Raw genomic sequence first — 15,930 nt, 5'->3', positions numbered from 1 at the left:
TATAACTGGTGTAAAACCTATGTTTTTTTCGGTGAATTTCATAGGTTTTTTAAATGCTACTTCCTAACTATAACGTGTGTAAAACCTATGGTTTTTTCAGTGAATTTCATAGGATTTGTAAATGCTACTTCCTAACTTTAACGTGTGTAAAACCTATGGTTTTTTCAGTGAATTTCATTGGTTTTTAAAATGCTAATTCAGAAATATCTCGTGTATACAACCTATACTTTTGTCAATAAAGTTCTGGCAATATTTTTTTCGGAAACAAGCTGTTTTCTTCACTGTTCAAGTTGCATAGAGACTCCTTGTAAAGCGATACAGAATTAGAAAGTCTGTACCTTGCCTTTTTTTCAACGCATTAAAATTTGTCTGTAAATAAAAATAGCCTTTCTAAACTTTCGTGCACGACCCGGTGTGCGCACTCTCGGCAAAAGTTCTCAATAAAATGGATAGCGCATTTCCAGGCTTTCGTGTGCGACCGACTGCGCGCACCCGCCTATATATTTCGTGAAAACTTTGCAATCTGAACTTATTGAATTTCTTCATAGACCCATCAAAGAACTTATAATACGTCAAAGAGACTAAACCTAGGCTTCTTTTTTAATATTATGAACATTTTCATTAAATGGAGCCGAATGTCTTTTTAAACTTTCGTGTGTGACCGAATGTACACACCTTGGTATTTTAAAAAAAATTATAAAAGATTTTATACTTTAACAATTGTATGCTTGAATCGAGCTCAGAAGATATATTAAATCCGGATATGTTTGGATTTACTCCTTTTCACGTTTTGAAACTTCGCTGAATTAGACCGCTACTTCCAAATGGCGTACGTGACCAGATACTATCACCGCGTACACGTCCTGAGACGCGCATGTGAAGTCATGTGACTTGAAAACAACACTTCCAATTGGTTCTTAGTAGTTTCTATTCTGCAATTTACACGGAGCACTCCACCCACTTCTCTCACTATCTTTTCTACTCTCAAAAGAGAACAACGTTCAACACCCTTCGGAAGACTTTGCTGAAATGGCTGCCGCCCCGCATTCATCTTCCGAATCTGAAGGAAATGAGCGACTACCTTTAAAAAGAAAAAAGGAATCTTTTATTTGGCAATTTTTCACTTATCCTGAAGAACAAAAGAAAGTAAATGCGCCAAAAGTTACCTGCACGATATGCAATTCGGTTCTCTCAAGAGGAAATCCAAGAAAAAAATATTCCTTTTCCATACATACCATGGTGCGGCATGTCAAACAAGTGCACCCTGTGGAATTTGCACAGGCATCGACAAGAGCCCTGGCCACGCTATTACCATCAGAGGTGGCCAGCACATCTTCTGGTGGACGACCTGTATCTCCATCGAGTGCTGTGATGGACTTGAGACCATATCTTGCAAAGGTGCACATGAAATGCAACGAGTGTGGAGAAATTCTTCTGTACGGAGAGCAGAGCCTCATTCTTACTAAACTAAAAATTGAGAGTCATAAATGCCCCGAGAAAAGATACATTTCTTCATTTCATTTTGATCCTGTGTCACACATGAAAATGTTGTTGCAAGTTAAAAAAAATCAAAAACAACATAATACTTGTTTTAAAAAAAAAAAAAAAAAAGTTCTTTTCAGAACTAACTCATTCTACCAAAAAGAGCTCCAGGAGCATATTATAAAGGGGGTTTATCGCCGCTTTTTTGGCTTTCGTTCGTGCGCGACCGTGTGCGCGCACCCGCCTATATATTTCGTGAAAACTTTGCAATTGCAACTTATTAAATTTCTTCATAGACCCATCAAAGAACTTATACTACGTCAAAGACACTAAACCTAGGCTTCTTTTTTATTATTATGAACATTTTCATTAAATGGAGCCGAATGTCTTTTTAAACTTTCGTGCGTGACCGAATGTACACACCTTGGTATTTTTAAAAAAATATATAAAAGGTTTTATACTTTAACAATTGTATGCTTAAATCGAGCTCAGAAGATATATTAAATCCGGATGTGTTTGGATTTACTCCTTTTCACGTTTTGAAACTTCGCTGAATTAGACCGCTACTTCCAAATGGCGTAGGTGACCAGATACTATCACCGCGTACACGTCCTGAGACGCGCATGTGAAGTCATGTGACTTGAAAACAACACTTCCAATTGGTTCTTAGTAGTTTCTATTCTGCAATTTACACGGAGCACTCCACCCACTTCTCTCACTATCTTTTCTACTCTCAAAAGAGAACAACGTTCAACACCCTTCGGAAGACTTTGCTGAAATGACTGCCGCCCCGCATTCATCTTCCGAATCTGAAGGAAATGAGCGACTACCTTTAAAAAGAAAAAAGGAATATTTTATTTGGCAATTTTTCACTTATTCTGAAGAACAAAAGAAAGTAAATGCGCCAAAAGTTACCTGCATGATATGCAATTCGGTTCTCTCAAGAGGAAATCCAAGAAAAAAATATTCCTTTTCCATACATACCATGGTGCGGCATGTCAAACAAGTGCACCCTGTGGAATTTGCACAGGCATCGACAAGAGCCCTGGCCACCCTATTACCATCAGAGGTGGCCAGCACATCTTCTGGTGGACGACCTGTATCTCCATCGAGTGCTGTGATGGACTTGAGACCATATCTTGCAAAGGTGCACATGAAATGCAACGAGTGTGGAGAAATTCTTCTGTACGGAGAGCAGAGCCTCATTCTTACTAAACTAAAAATTGAGAGTCATAAATGCCCCGAGAAAAGATAAATTTCTTCATTTCATTTTGATCCTGTGTCACACATGAAAATGTTGTTGCAAGTTTAAAAAATCAAAAACTGCATGACACTGTTCCTGTCAAGGTAGCATAGCTGGCGGCCTAGGGGTGGAGGACCGTTGTGCAAATACCCCGGGGAGGACTCTGGATATGCTTGGTCCCTGAGATTCTTCGATGTCACTGCCTTCCACAAATGGCATAAGTCCTGGATGTTCGGTGCCATACTTGAGGGTTTGACCTAAAGACACGTCCTGCGGTGCCCTGGTCCAAAATCAAAAACAACATAACACTTGTTTTAAAAAAATAAAAAAAAAGTTCTTTTCAGAACTAACTCATTCTACCAAAAAGAGCTCCAGGAGCATATTATAAAGGGGGTTTATCTCTGCTTTTTTGCCTTTCGTTCGTGCGCGACCGTGTGCGCGCACCCGCCTATATATTTCGTGAAAACTTTGCAATTGCAACTCATTAAATTTCTTCATAGACCCATCAAAGAACTTATACTACGTCAAAGACACTAAACCTAGGCTTCTTTTTTATTATTATGAAAATTTTCATTAAATGGAGCCGAATATCTTTTTAAACTTTCGTGCGTGACCGAATGTACACACCTTGGTATTTAAAAAAAAATATATAAAAGGTTTTATACTTTAACAATTGTATGCTTGAATCGAGCTCAGAAGATATATTAAATCCGGATGTGTTTGGATTTACTCCTTTTCACGTTTTGAAACTTCGCTGAATTAGACCGCTACTTCCAAATGGCGTACGTGACCAGATACTATCACCGCATACACGTCCTGAGACGCGCATGTGAAGTCATGTGACTTGAAAACAACACTTCCAATTGGTTCTTAGTAGTTTCTATTCTGCAATTTACACGGAGCACTCCACCCACTTCTCTCACTATCTTTTCTACTCTCAAAAGAGAACAACGTTCAACATCTTTCGAAAGACTTTCTTTTCACGTGATAATGTGAAATACTGAGATTGTTACAGGATTTTCTATCAGATATGTGTTCCCATTTCTGTTGAAGCACTAACACCGTGGAAAATTCCACCGATAGCAGTGATATTTTTAACGCCGAGCACCGGCGATTTTTATCACTTAGAAGCCTTCCTATTATGAAGGTTTATCTCCTAAGTCTCTGATTCTCAAACTGTGCAACGCGGCTCCCCTGTGTGCCGTAATAAGGTGCTAGGGGCGCCGCGCACATTCTAGTGTGACTAACCATCCATAAATTCCACGGACATCTCTACCCTGTTATCTGCAATTGTGAACATCAAAAGGAGCTGTGCTACGCCCCTGTAAGAGGCCTCACTCCCACTGCTGCAATGGCTTGGCAGTCCTCCAGATGCACAGGTAGCAGGAGGAGTACTACATGCTTGCAGAATGCATTCTATTACCTATAAAAAAGTGAAACACCCACGCTACAATCATATAGAATACTTCCTCTAAAGAAGCCTGTGAATAACTTTAAAACATCAGGTTAACCTTTTTTTACTCTCTCATCATTGTTAAAGATAAGTATTTACAATACTATATTAAACAATGCCATGGTTGTTGCTTTTAAATTTTAAAAATCTTGCAATCTTTCACAAACCCAATACTCATGGCTTCTTTTTCGTGACAAAAATATTGCAATATTACATACCTACATAGAATAACAGAAAAAACATAAAACTACAAAGGCCAAACAGTCTACTAAACGCGGATTTGTAACCTATGGGGCAGATTTATGTTAACTACTTCATACCCAGATATGCACCAGTTAATGTGCACCACAGTATGCTAGTGCTCCGTTACCCATAGTGTGCCACATTTGAAATGTGGCGCACCATGGTACAAAAACACCATACATGCGTAACACATCTGTGCTGAAAAAGTAATACATTGCTAGAGTTGCATCGCAACTGTGATGCAGCTCCAGCAAGGCTCACCAATGCACTATATTCACAATGCTGCGTCAATACCTACGCCTGCTTCAAGCACATGCACAGTTTTGAAACAGCATGGGCCTGAAAGTCACTGAGTGAAATATCATACATTACAGTCAGCCACTTTCAAGACGCATTCCTTCAGAGGAACACTTACCGTTTATTAGAGGTAGATCGTCCGACTCCACCGGAGGACACCCCTAATAAAAAAGACATATATATAAAATGCGGACTAGCCGCTGTATCGTGCTAGCAAACTTTAACTTAAAAATCGTTGGAAAAAACAAAAGGAATCGAGCAAAATCAGTAGGCCACTGATAGGATCTCTTTTTGACCTCGCTAAAATAACTAGTGAGAGAAACCGAGCTCGACGCCATGATGGCTGCAAGATAGCTCGGCTCCGCCGCCCACCCCGCCCAAAATAACGACAAACCCTATGCAAATATTATAAATAAATACAACACACCAGCAAAGTAACAGGGTAAAACGTTTTATTAAATAACTATTTACATGGCAGCCTGCTGCAACATGAAAACAACACTTCCAATTGGTTCTTACTAGTATCTATTCTGGAATTTACACGCAGCACTCCACCCACTTCTCTCACTATCTTTTCTACTCTCAAGAGAGAACAACGTCCTACATTTTTCGGAAGACTTTGGTGAAATGGCTACCGTATCTCATTCATCTTCCGAATCTGAACAAAATGATCGACTACCTTTAAGAAGAAAAAAAGAATCTTTCATCTGGCAATTTTTCACTTATCCTGAAGATCAAAAGAAAGTAAATGCACCAAAAGTAACCTGCACGATATGTGACTCGTTTCTCTCAAGAGGAAATCCAACAAAAAAATATTCCTTTTCCATACATACCATGGTGCGGCATGTCAAACAAGTGCACCCTGTGCAATTTGCAGAGGCATCGACAAAAGCCCTGGCCACGCTATTACCATTAGAGGTGGCCAGCACATTTTCTGATCGACGACCTGTATCTCCATCGAGTGCAGAGATGGACTTGAGATATTTAACTATATATGGTCTATAACCTATGGTTTTTTCAGTGAATTTTCAAGGTTTTGTAAATGCTAATTCCTAACTATATATGGTCTATAACCTATGGTTTTTTCAGTGAATTTGCTCCGCCGCCCACCCCGCCCAAAATAACGACAAACCCTATGCAAATATTATAAATATACACAACACACCAACAAAGTAACATGGTAAAACGTTTCATTAAATAACTATTTACATGGCAGCCTGCTGCAACATCGATCCAAATGCATGACACTGTTCCTGTCAAGGTAGCATAGCTGGCGGCCTAGGGGTGGAGGACCTTTGTGCAAATACCCCGGGGAGTACTCTGGATATGCTTGGTCCCTGAGATGCTTCGATGTCACTACCTTCCACAAATGGCATAAGTCCTGGATGTTGGGTGCCATAGTTGAGGGTTTGACCTAAAGACACGTCCTGCGGTCCCTGGTCCAACCATCACATATACCTCCGCCAGGAGACGGCGTGGGGTGCACTGGAAGGGAAAGGCGGCGCGAACGAGCCTCCCCCACCTCCCCAGGTGGAGGTTTCTCAGCTACACCCCTAAAGACACGTCCTGCGGTGCCCTGGTCCAACCATCACATATACCTGCGCCAGGAGACGGCGTGGGGTGCACTGGAAGAGAGAGGCGGCACGAACGAGCCTCCCCCACCTCCCCAGGTGGAGGTTTCTCAGCTACACCCCAGCACTTCACTGATCTCCTTGTCCTCAGTCAAGCATCAATAGTAAGATTTTCATAGGTGAGTGTAGGTTCATAGTTTGCCATCCACAGACTAAAAGCCTGGAGTGGGAGTGAAAAAACCATAACTAGGTAAGAAGGAACGCAGAGGCTGTAGGAAGGACTCTGCATATGCTTGGTCCCTGAGATGCTTCGATGTCACTACCTTCCACAAATGGCATAAGTCCTGGATGTTGGGTGCCATAGTTGAGGGTTTGACCTAAAGACACGTCCTGCGGTGCCCTGGTCCAACCATCACATATACCTGCGCCAGGAGAAGGCGCGGGGTGCACTGGAAGGGAGAGGCGGCGCGAATGAGCCTCCCTCACCTCCCCAGCTGGAGGTTTCTCAGCTGCACCCCAGCACTTCACTCGACATAGGCGGCCGGCTCCCGGGGTCCGGCGGAATTTTAGCCTTTTGGTGACTCTTCCATTCTGGACCTTGTCCCACAATCCGTTTGACCTGAAGACACGTCCTGCGGTGCCCTGGTCCAACCATCACATATACCTGCGCCAGGAGACGGCGTGGGGTGCACTGGAAGGGAGAGGCGGCGCGAACGAGCCTCCCCCACCTCCCCAGGTGGAGGTTTCTCAGCTACACCCCAGCGCTTCACTCGACAAGATGAGTTGCGCCCGCTCCTGCGGCACATTGCCTCGCTCGGCCGGCTGAATTACGCCTGCTCTTGCTATTACAGCGTCTCACCCGCCATCCGGCTGAATTGCACCCACTCTTGCGGTACAGCGACAGGCGGCTGCCACGGAGCTCAGGAAATGGCGGTCGGCTCCACAGACTTGGGCCTGGCCTGCAAGGATGGCTCTGGACAACCCTGGAACTCGGACGCTTGACTGCTACGGCATGGGCCCCATTCCCAAAAGCGTCCCATCAGCCTTGAAGATTCTACAAGAGTCACCGGGGCCCCCGACTCCCGCAGAGTTCCGGTAGGGAGCTTCTGCCATGATTGCTCGCAGAATGGCCACGACGTAGCCACGGGGTGCTCTCATGCTGACGCCAGCTTCAGTCTGAAACTTCCAGAAACACTGTAGACTACCAATTCAATCAGTTCCGGTGGAGCCCCAACGACGTATCGCGTTGTTGCATAATGCGTCATATGACACGCCGCGTTAGCGCACCCGGAAGTGCTCCGGTGCGCGAGGCGCGAAGCGCAGCTTCCCGGAAGCAATCCGGAGCGCGTAACATAAGCATAACAGGTCATGTGACTTGTTAATAAAACTTTTCATTGGTTTAGAAATACTTTTTGTCCCAAATGATGAAAACCCCTCCTTGTTTCCTCTTGGCTCCTGCCCCCTCCCCAAGTTTTGCTCGGCCAGCTGAGTTTCGCCCACTCTTGCGGCCTACGACATGGATACGCTGGGGCGTTATGGATCAGTATGAGCAAATATACACTTGGGGATTCACAAGCAACAACAAGCCTTTGTATTTGGGGCTCTAAATCAACAACAGTGACAGAGAACAGAACCGAACTAAGCACTCAGGGGCTACGTTTAAACATAACATCATCTCCCCAGAGGTACATCACCTTACACACACATGCACTCTGATCTCCTTGGCCTCAGTCAAGCATCAATAGTATGATTTTCATAGGTGAGTCTAGGTTCATGGATTTCCATCCACAGACTAAAAGCCTGGAGTGGGAGTGAAAAAACCATAACTAAGTAAGAAGGAAGGCAGAAACAGAATCTTCCTCTGCAACATCCGGCTCTGCATCGCTACTTACTTATAAATGCAGAAAAAACTCAATTAACACAAGGGCTCTTTTCAGAGCCACCTTATATCAAAGCACTCAAACTTCTGATTTATCTCCATTTTCACACTCTTGTAAATAGGTGTGCGCGCCCGAGTGTGCGCGCCCGAGTGCGCGCACCACGCAACTTTTAAAAAAAATATATATATATATTTTCGCCTTTAAGGACCTTACTGCACACCCTGAGAAAACCTACGCAGCAAAACAATCTCTGCCTTCTCCCCTTTCCATGTTCCAACGCTTTGAAATGAACAATATATTTACTCGCAGTGACAAAATGGCGGTCAACACTTCCTGATTTCCTTCGAATCGAACGTTAACAGACGTCACGCAGCAAAAAAAAAATTCCGCTCCAGTGCGCGCACTCGTGCGCGCGTATAGATATATAATTGACTTTAACTTTAATTTTCTAAGCAAGTACTGAACGGATTTACACCATTCCAAAAAAAGCGTCATCTGCGAGCCGGACTCTACAGTTTTGCCAAATTTCTTATAAATCCATTCAGCCGTTCGACCTGTAGCCGTGTCTAAACGTCCTATGGAAAATAACATTGAGAAAACACGTTTTGGGACCCCCTTTTATCTCAGCCCCCACTTCACCAATCGCCCCCAAACTTTCAGGGAAGGAGCGCAGCGGACCGAGCCATCTTCTTTGAGAAATCCGCAAAGATTCATCCACCAGGGCCAAAGTTAATCCAAATAGAATGTTGAGGATTTCCTATGGAAACTAGGTCCTAACTATAACTACCTACTGGCGACCGCCAGTAGGTAATATATATATATATATATATATATATATATATATATATATATATATATATATATCCAAAACCAAATCTCTCAGCTGGGAGAAAAACAACAGATCCCAGAACACCATTGAGTGGCCATGCCCACTTGGGTTTGGATCAAGTTATAACACCTGCATGCTGTGTGTTCTTCGTTTTCAGTCCATGAGCCCAGGATGAAGTACGCAGAGCACGAAATGCGTCGGCTGGACTTTTGTTATTAATTGGTGGAAAAGATTCCTTGAACTGCATAACAGCTGCCATTAAATACGTATACAACACTTACCTTCCTGTGTGGGCCCTTCTGTTTGGAGGTAACTTTGTGTGGATATATATATATATCTATACTAATATAATAAAGAGAGAGCCCAAACCTTTGAGGCGGGTAATCTCAGGAACCACAGCACCAATCACAACACCCAATACAGCGTTGGAAAGGGCAGTTGCAGCAGAAGGACATAGGCTATGCAGACGCCCACCATATACATTTAAAAGGTAAAAGGACCGTGCCAGCAAAGTAGTCCCTTGTGGGCGTGTCTGCATTGTGCTGTGGGCGTGTGCTGGGGGCGTGACAAACGCTGGGGGCGTGTGGTACGTTCCGCCCTTCATGCCATGTCTCATATCGTGTGGTGTGGGCATGTGCTGGGGGCGTGGGCGTGTGCGGGGCGCGGGATTACGGAAAAAAAAGCGAGCGTTTTGCCCAATATTTCATTGTTTTTTCTTCCCAGGTTCTGTACATTCCAGCTCCGGGTGTCCACCCTGCTCCCTTTAAATACCCCTGCACCCCATAATCATAACCCACCCTTACTCCTTAAAATACCCCAACACCCTTAAACACTAACCCATCTTAACCCTATAATATACCCTGTACCCCAAAACCCAAACCTATCCCTAAACCCTAAAAATACCCCTGTACCCCAAAACCCAAACCTAGCCCTGAACCTTATAAATACCCCTGTACCTCAAAACCCAAACCTACCCCTGAACCCTAAAAATACCCCTGTACCCCAAAACCCAAACTTAGCCCTGAACCCTAAAAATACCCCTGTACCCCAAAACCCAAACCTACCCCTGACCTCTAAAATACCCCTGTACCCCAAAACCCAAACCTAGCCCTGAACCCTTAAAATACCCCTGTACCCCAAAACCCAAACCTACCCCTGAACCCTAAAAATACCCCTGTACCCCAAAACCCAAACCTAGCCCTGAACCATAAAAATAACCCTGTGCCCCAAAACCCAAACCTACCACTGAACCCTAAAATACCCATGTACCCCTAAACCCAAACCTAGCCCTGAACCCTAAAAATACCCCTGTACCACAAAACCCAAACATAGCCCTGAACCCTTAAAATACCCCTGTACCCCAAAACCCAAACCTACCCCTGAACCCTAAAAATACCCCTATACCCCAAAACCCAAACCTAGCCCTGAACGCTAAAAATACCCATGTACCCCAAAACCCATACCTATCCCTAAACCCTAAAACTACCCCTGTACCCCATAACCCAAAACTCTATCTGAACCCTTAAAATACCCAAACACCCCAAAACATATACCTCAGTACCCCAAAACATATACCCCTATACCCATACTTACCTTATCCAAACATTAAAAAAAACATGCTTTTACCATTCATGCATTTACAACGAATTTCATTGTAAATGTATGCGTGGTAAAAGCATATAAAATGTGCGTTATAATGGCATTGTGGAGTCATGGTACTTTCGTAATGAAAGTATGTGGAGTGATGGTATGCGGAAAGAAAGTTGCGAAATAATGGGTGTTTACCCTCCCCCGGTAAGTACATTGGTGGCACGGCGGCCCACATCTCCTGCAACATACTCATATTTTTTCACCACCGATTTGAAAAATGCACAGGTCTCTCTCATTGACGGCCAGCACCGACATACACTTTTAGACACACCTCCCGCCACAAGTTCTAGAATTGCGAACTTTAGAGCTGGGGAGCTACATTCGAATCTCGGCATCAGCTCAACATCCTGTGATTCCAGGCAAATCGCTTTGTCTCCCCGTGCCTACCACAAATGAATGTGTTCTTCTGTAATGTAAATTGTGCTCATGCCATGTTGTCGAGTTCGCCCTATATAATATTGCAAGGAAAAATAAAGTAGGGAAACTCGAATTCACACACTACTGAACGCGCACTCTTAAGTGCTTCAGCAGTGCACTGTGAATCGGAGCGTTTCACAGGCCTGTCACAGATAAGAAATGCTATCAAAACGAAATCCTACAAAACAATATACTACTGGTCGGCAGCAATTCATACCCAGACAACGTCGGGACGGGCTGCTAGTATATATATATATAGCTATATGAAACTTACTTAAGCTTTTTAGAAACACACAGTCACTGGATGATGTCATCAGTAATGTCATCAGTGATGTCACTGACCATGTCATGAGTGATATCATATGTGACGTCATCAGCAGTGCATTGGGGGGCGCAAGTTATAGTTAGCTCAACTAACTATAACGGCCGAATTACTATGGTTTTGTATGAGTGAAATCTCCAACTAACTATAACGTCCCGGAAATGTGTGTTTTTTTCAGTGAATTTTTAAGGTTTATTTACTGCTAATTTCTAACTATAACGTCCCTGAAACTTATGTTTTTTTCAGTGAATATATATATATATATATATATATATATATATATATCCATACCACGAAAGCAACTCCTTCTGGATCTCAGCGACCCGTGAAAGGTGGCGTGCACGCCGGCGGAGTAAAGCCGACCAATTTGAATTTAGAGAAAACCAAACGAACTATGAAAGCACGCTCTCAGGACAAATGAAGAAGTAAACACCGGAAGGTCTGAAAGTGCTGTTTATTCCACAACGCGTTTCACCGTAAAACGGCTTGATCAAGCCGTTTTACGGTGAAACGCGTTGTGGAATAAACAGCACTTTCAGACCTTCCGGTGTTTACTTCTTCATTTGTCCTGAGAGCGTGCTTTCATAGTTCGTTTGGTTTTCTCTAAATATATATATATATATATATATAAATACATACACAAACAGAGAGAGATGGGTTTTAAGGTTTTAAGTAGTTGTAACCAAAGATAATCATAGCTAAACTTTAACCTTGTTTTTCAGTGAATATCATTTATTTTTCATTTTTATTATATGCTATGTTTAACTTCTACGAAAAAATACCCTACCCTCTGTGTACAATTCAGGCCCTGATTGCAACCTGCCACGGATTGGCCATATCTCATTGCCCACAGCTTAGGCCCTTCTAAAGCTGCCACCCTAATAGAAAAGGAGTACAAACCGGAACCTTTCCCTGTGGATAAGTTACCACTCAATATGGAAGTCAGTAACTTATGAATGATTAGCGACCGGATTTCAGGTCTCTCATCCTTCATACATACGGTACCAAATTGCAATTTGGAAGCAATTTGGTATACATTTCTAAACCCATTTTCGGAGTTCGTAAAACTTTAATAACTCCTAAAATGAGTTGTGTACATAATGAATAACCTTTTAGCAGTTGTAAATGCTCTGATTGTGTGAATGGGAGTGTTTGTGGCTGTTAAAAAGGTTAGTACATGTGGCCTCTACCCTCTTCTGTATCACTTACCTCTCAGCGCCATCTGCACTGGCTTTGTAAACCATTCAGAACACAGGTGTGTTCTACAAGAAGTAACGGGACGCAACTGAAAAATCTATTTTTTACTAATGCATAGTTTGGAATTAAAGTAAAAACACCATTACTATCAACAAAATCGGAAGACTGTGAGTAAAAGGCCTGGTTTATAACATTGTGCTTTCCTTTGCTAAGGGACACCGGGCGACGATGGGTTTCCTGGGTACAATGGTTCAGATGGGCTTCCTGGGATCCCAGGAAAGAAAGGAGATCCAGGAGTCAATGGAAGAAAAGGGAAAATAGGTATGTTTTTATCTTTACCACTCTTGTTTAACAAAGTCTCTCATGCGCAATTACAAAAATATGTTTTAGACCATGGTTAACTATAAAGTATATTTGAGCATAAATAGTAACGTTATATGTATTTAAAGTCAAATTAATATATTGGATTTCTGATATCTGCCTTGTTGCGATACCATACTGCTTTAAAACCTGCATGCGCGATTGTTACCTTTCAAAATGTTGCCACGGTAACTTTAAAATATCATACTGAAAGTAATCGAAAGCTATTCTAGACATAAAGACATCCTCCATGAGGTAAACTCTTCTGAATCTTGTGCCTATTATCTCTTCTACAAGTGTGTCCTCGACTTAAAATATAAGAATCAAAGAACGCTTGAAAAAATTCTATATTCGCTGGTTAAAATGTACAAATGGAAGTTACTTATTGTTAACTAATCACCCCAGGCTCATTAGACGGAACCAATAAATAATTTAGGGGCATCAAAACATGCATTGAAGTGCAAAGGAGCGTTAAAATATGTATTTTTAGTCAAAGTGTGATATTAGTTACCTCTCCTCGCTCTGAATGTTTCATGTCACTTGAAGTAATAAGCACTATCAAATCAAAACGATTCAGTGATGAACCTCCTGGGAGAAGCATTTTAGCTTCTGAACATCCTGTAATCCTGAACATCTTGTAAATATTACTCTTTTTGAATTAAAAACTCTATCTGGAAAATGTTGTTAAAATTTATAAAAGTAAGAGGTGATTGTTTATTGGAGAACATTCTGCAGAAAGAGTTGCACGGGAGGCAGTGTGTGAATTGTTGTGCCCTAAAGTAGGGTGGGTGAATCGCGCTTTATGGGCCTTGCACAGGACGGAAGGAATTGAGACCCACACTGGTTACAGAAGTGGGCGGGAAGACTTTGAACAGTGTGCGCCTATTTTATTTAGAACCTTAGGACATGCCTGGCCTGAGGGTGCGTTGTGACAATATCCGGCGTACTCGCTGGCAAACACCAGGACTTCTGACCTTCCACATCCCATCTCAGTCCTTTGCAACAGTTCGTATGTCAGTATTTAGGTGGCATGCAAAGTCTTTGAGCCGTAGGCTTAGGCTTGATTGAGGGTTGGCTTCAGGCGATATAGTGTCTGTTGATCGCAGCTGGGTGGCTCTTGATAGGCTGTCGAGGGTGGTGCACTCGGAGTTGGGACGTCCTTGACTATTATTGGATGCCTGCAGGCTGGCTCTGTGCCATGCATTGGGTTTTCTTCTCCCCAGGGCCAGCCCTCTTCCTCTGCTCCTTCATCCTCTGGAGTTTGGTGTTGTGGGGCAACCTCCACTTTCTTGAACCAGGAGATGTTCCGGGCCATGGTCTCTTGTCACTTTGCGGCCATCACCATGGTTCCTTCCACCTTTACCACTGTTCATAATCCTGGCTCGTACGGTGTCCTGAATTTCCATCTTGGTCTTTGGTCCATGATGACTACTTGGTCCCCCGGTTGGAGGTCATGATGCTTGGCACCCATATTATGGCTGGCTGCTGCATTCTGCTTTTTCCTTCATGTGTGTGCCTTGTACTCATCATACGTGGGAAGCGTCCACCCCGGGCACGTGTGGATGGCGTCCCTGCGTGGCCCATTAAGCATCAGTGCCCATGGGGTTTGTTGGGTGGTGCTGTGTGGTGCGCTCCTGTAGTCTGGTAGAAATAGTTGTAGGTGGCACCCTTAATTAGGGCACTCAATCATCGCAATCCGGACCATTTCAATGAATGTTCTAATGAACCTTTCAATTTCTCCTTTGGCTTGTGGCCACTAGTGGGTGATGCGGTGACATTTCATGAAATCACTGAATTCCCCGCATTGAAGGGGTGGGCCATTGTCCATACTTTCTGCCACATTCTCGACTTCATCTTCATCGACCCCTGATGTCTTCCCCAGGCCAATTGTGTTACGTGGTGGTGCAGTGCCGCTGGGGTGATGATGCGGGATTCAATTAGGAGGATACCTTCTCCGGATATATTCAGTTCATTCCTCACGCTCCACATCTTCGTGAGGTACTAACGATCTTACCCACACTAGTCATTGGCATCTTGCAGAAAGTTTTGCCATGTGCCCTCTTGAACAGCATTCTGCACCATCGCAAAGACCGGGTCTGCTTCAGCTGCTTCCATGATGTCTGCCAGTGTCAGGGCTCAGGGACACGCTCTGCTGAGCTCATGTTGATGTACGCCTCCATTGTTTCAACATCTTGAACTTCACATTGGATGTACGATGGTATCGGGTGGTGGTAGAGCAAGTCGGCCGGGTTCTTTCTCCGGTTCGGTAGACAACGTCAAAAAGGTATTGCTGTAAATGGAGGGCCGGTAGGTGCATTGATGATTCTCTGAACAGTGAAAAAAGAGTCTGATGGTCAGTGAGGACCTTGAAGGGCTGGCCACTTATGTAGAGATGACAATGCCTGCACCCTCACTTGATTGCCAGAGCCTCCTGCTCGATTTGGGCAGATTGCGCTTCATTGGGTGAGGGCACTTTCTTGGCGCATGCCAAGGCTGCCCACAATCCTGGTTCTTGTTCCTGGGCCAGCACTGCTCCTAGACCCACTATGCTGGCATCCACTAGCAGTTTAGTGTGCTTGTCTGGATCGAAGTACACTAGCGTAGCGTTGTCGAGGAGGGCACCCTTGTTGTGCTGGAACGCTGCTTCCTCACTGTGACCCCAGCTCCACTTGGTGTCTGTATGAGTTAGGGCTCTCAGTGGTTCCACATTGGTGGCCACGTCTGGGATGAATCAGCCACAGTATGTGACCATCCTGGGGAAGCTTCATACCTCAGACACGGTCGTGGGTGGTAGTGCTTGTTTTAAAGCTTGGTACTTTCAGGGGTCTGTTTGTATCCTGTTCTGGTTGAACATATATATCTGAAAAACTATATCGTTTGTGGAAAGTACAGGCATTTTTCTCGGTGCAGGGTGACGCCATATTCCTGGAGATGCTTCAAAGTGGCTCGGAGGTGCTTGTAGTGTTCAATTTTCACGAAAAGATGG

At 43.7% G+C, this 15,930-nt stretch overlaps 1 protein-coding gene across 1 annotated transcript in view; it reads left to right on the top strand.

Moving 5' to 3' along the window:
- GLDN (gliomedin) overlaps window positions 1-15,930 on the top strand; it is a 600,890-nt gene that overhangs the window by 121,792 nt on the left and 463,168 nt on the right. The window contains exon 4 of the mRNA XM_078684820.1: window positions 12,798-12,905. Within this exon, the coding sequence (XP_078540946.1) occupies window positions 12,798-12,905 (108 nt within the window). The remainder of the gene's footprint in view (window positions 1-12,797; window positions 12,906-15,930) is intronic.

Source organism: Lissotriton helveticus, chromosome 3_2, assembly GCF_964261635.1.
Source record: "Lissotriton helveticus chromosome 3_2, aLisHel1.1, whole genome shotgun sequence".
NCBI lineage: Eukaryota > Metazoa > Chordata > Amphibia > Caudata > Salamandridae > Lissotriton > Lissotriton helveticus.
This window is presented reverse-complemented; position numbering and strand designations above follow the sequence as displayed.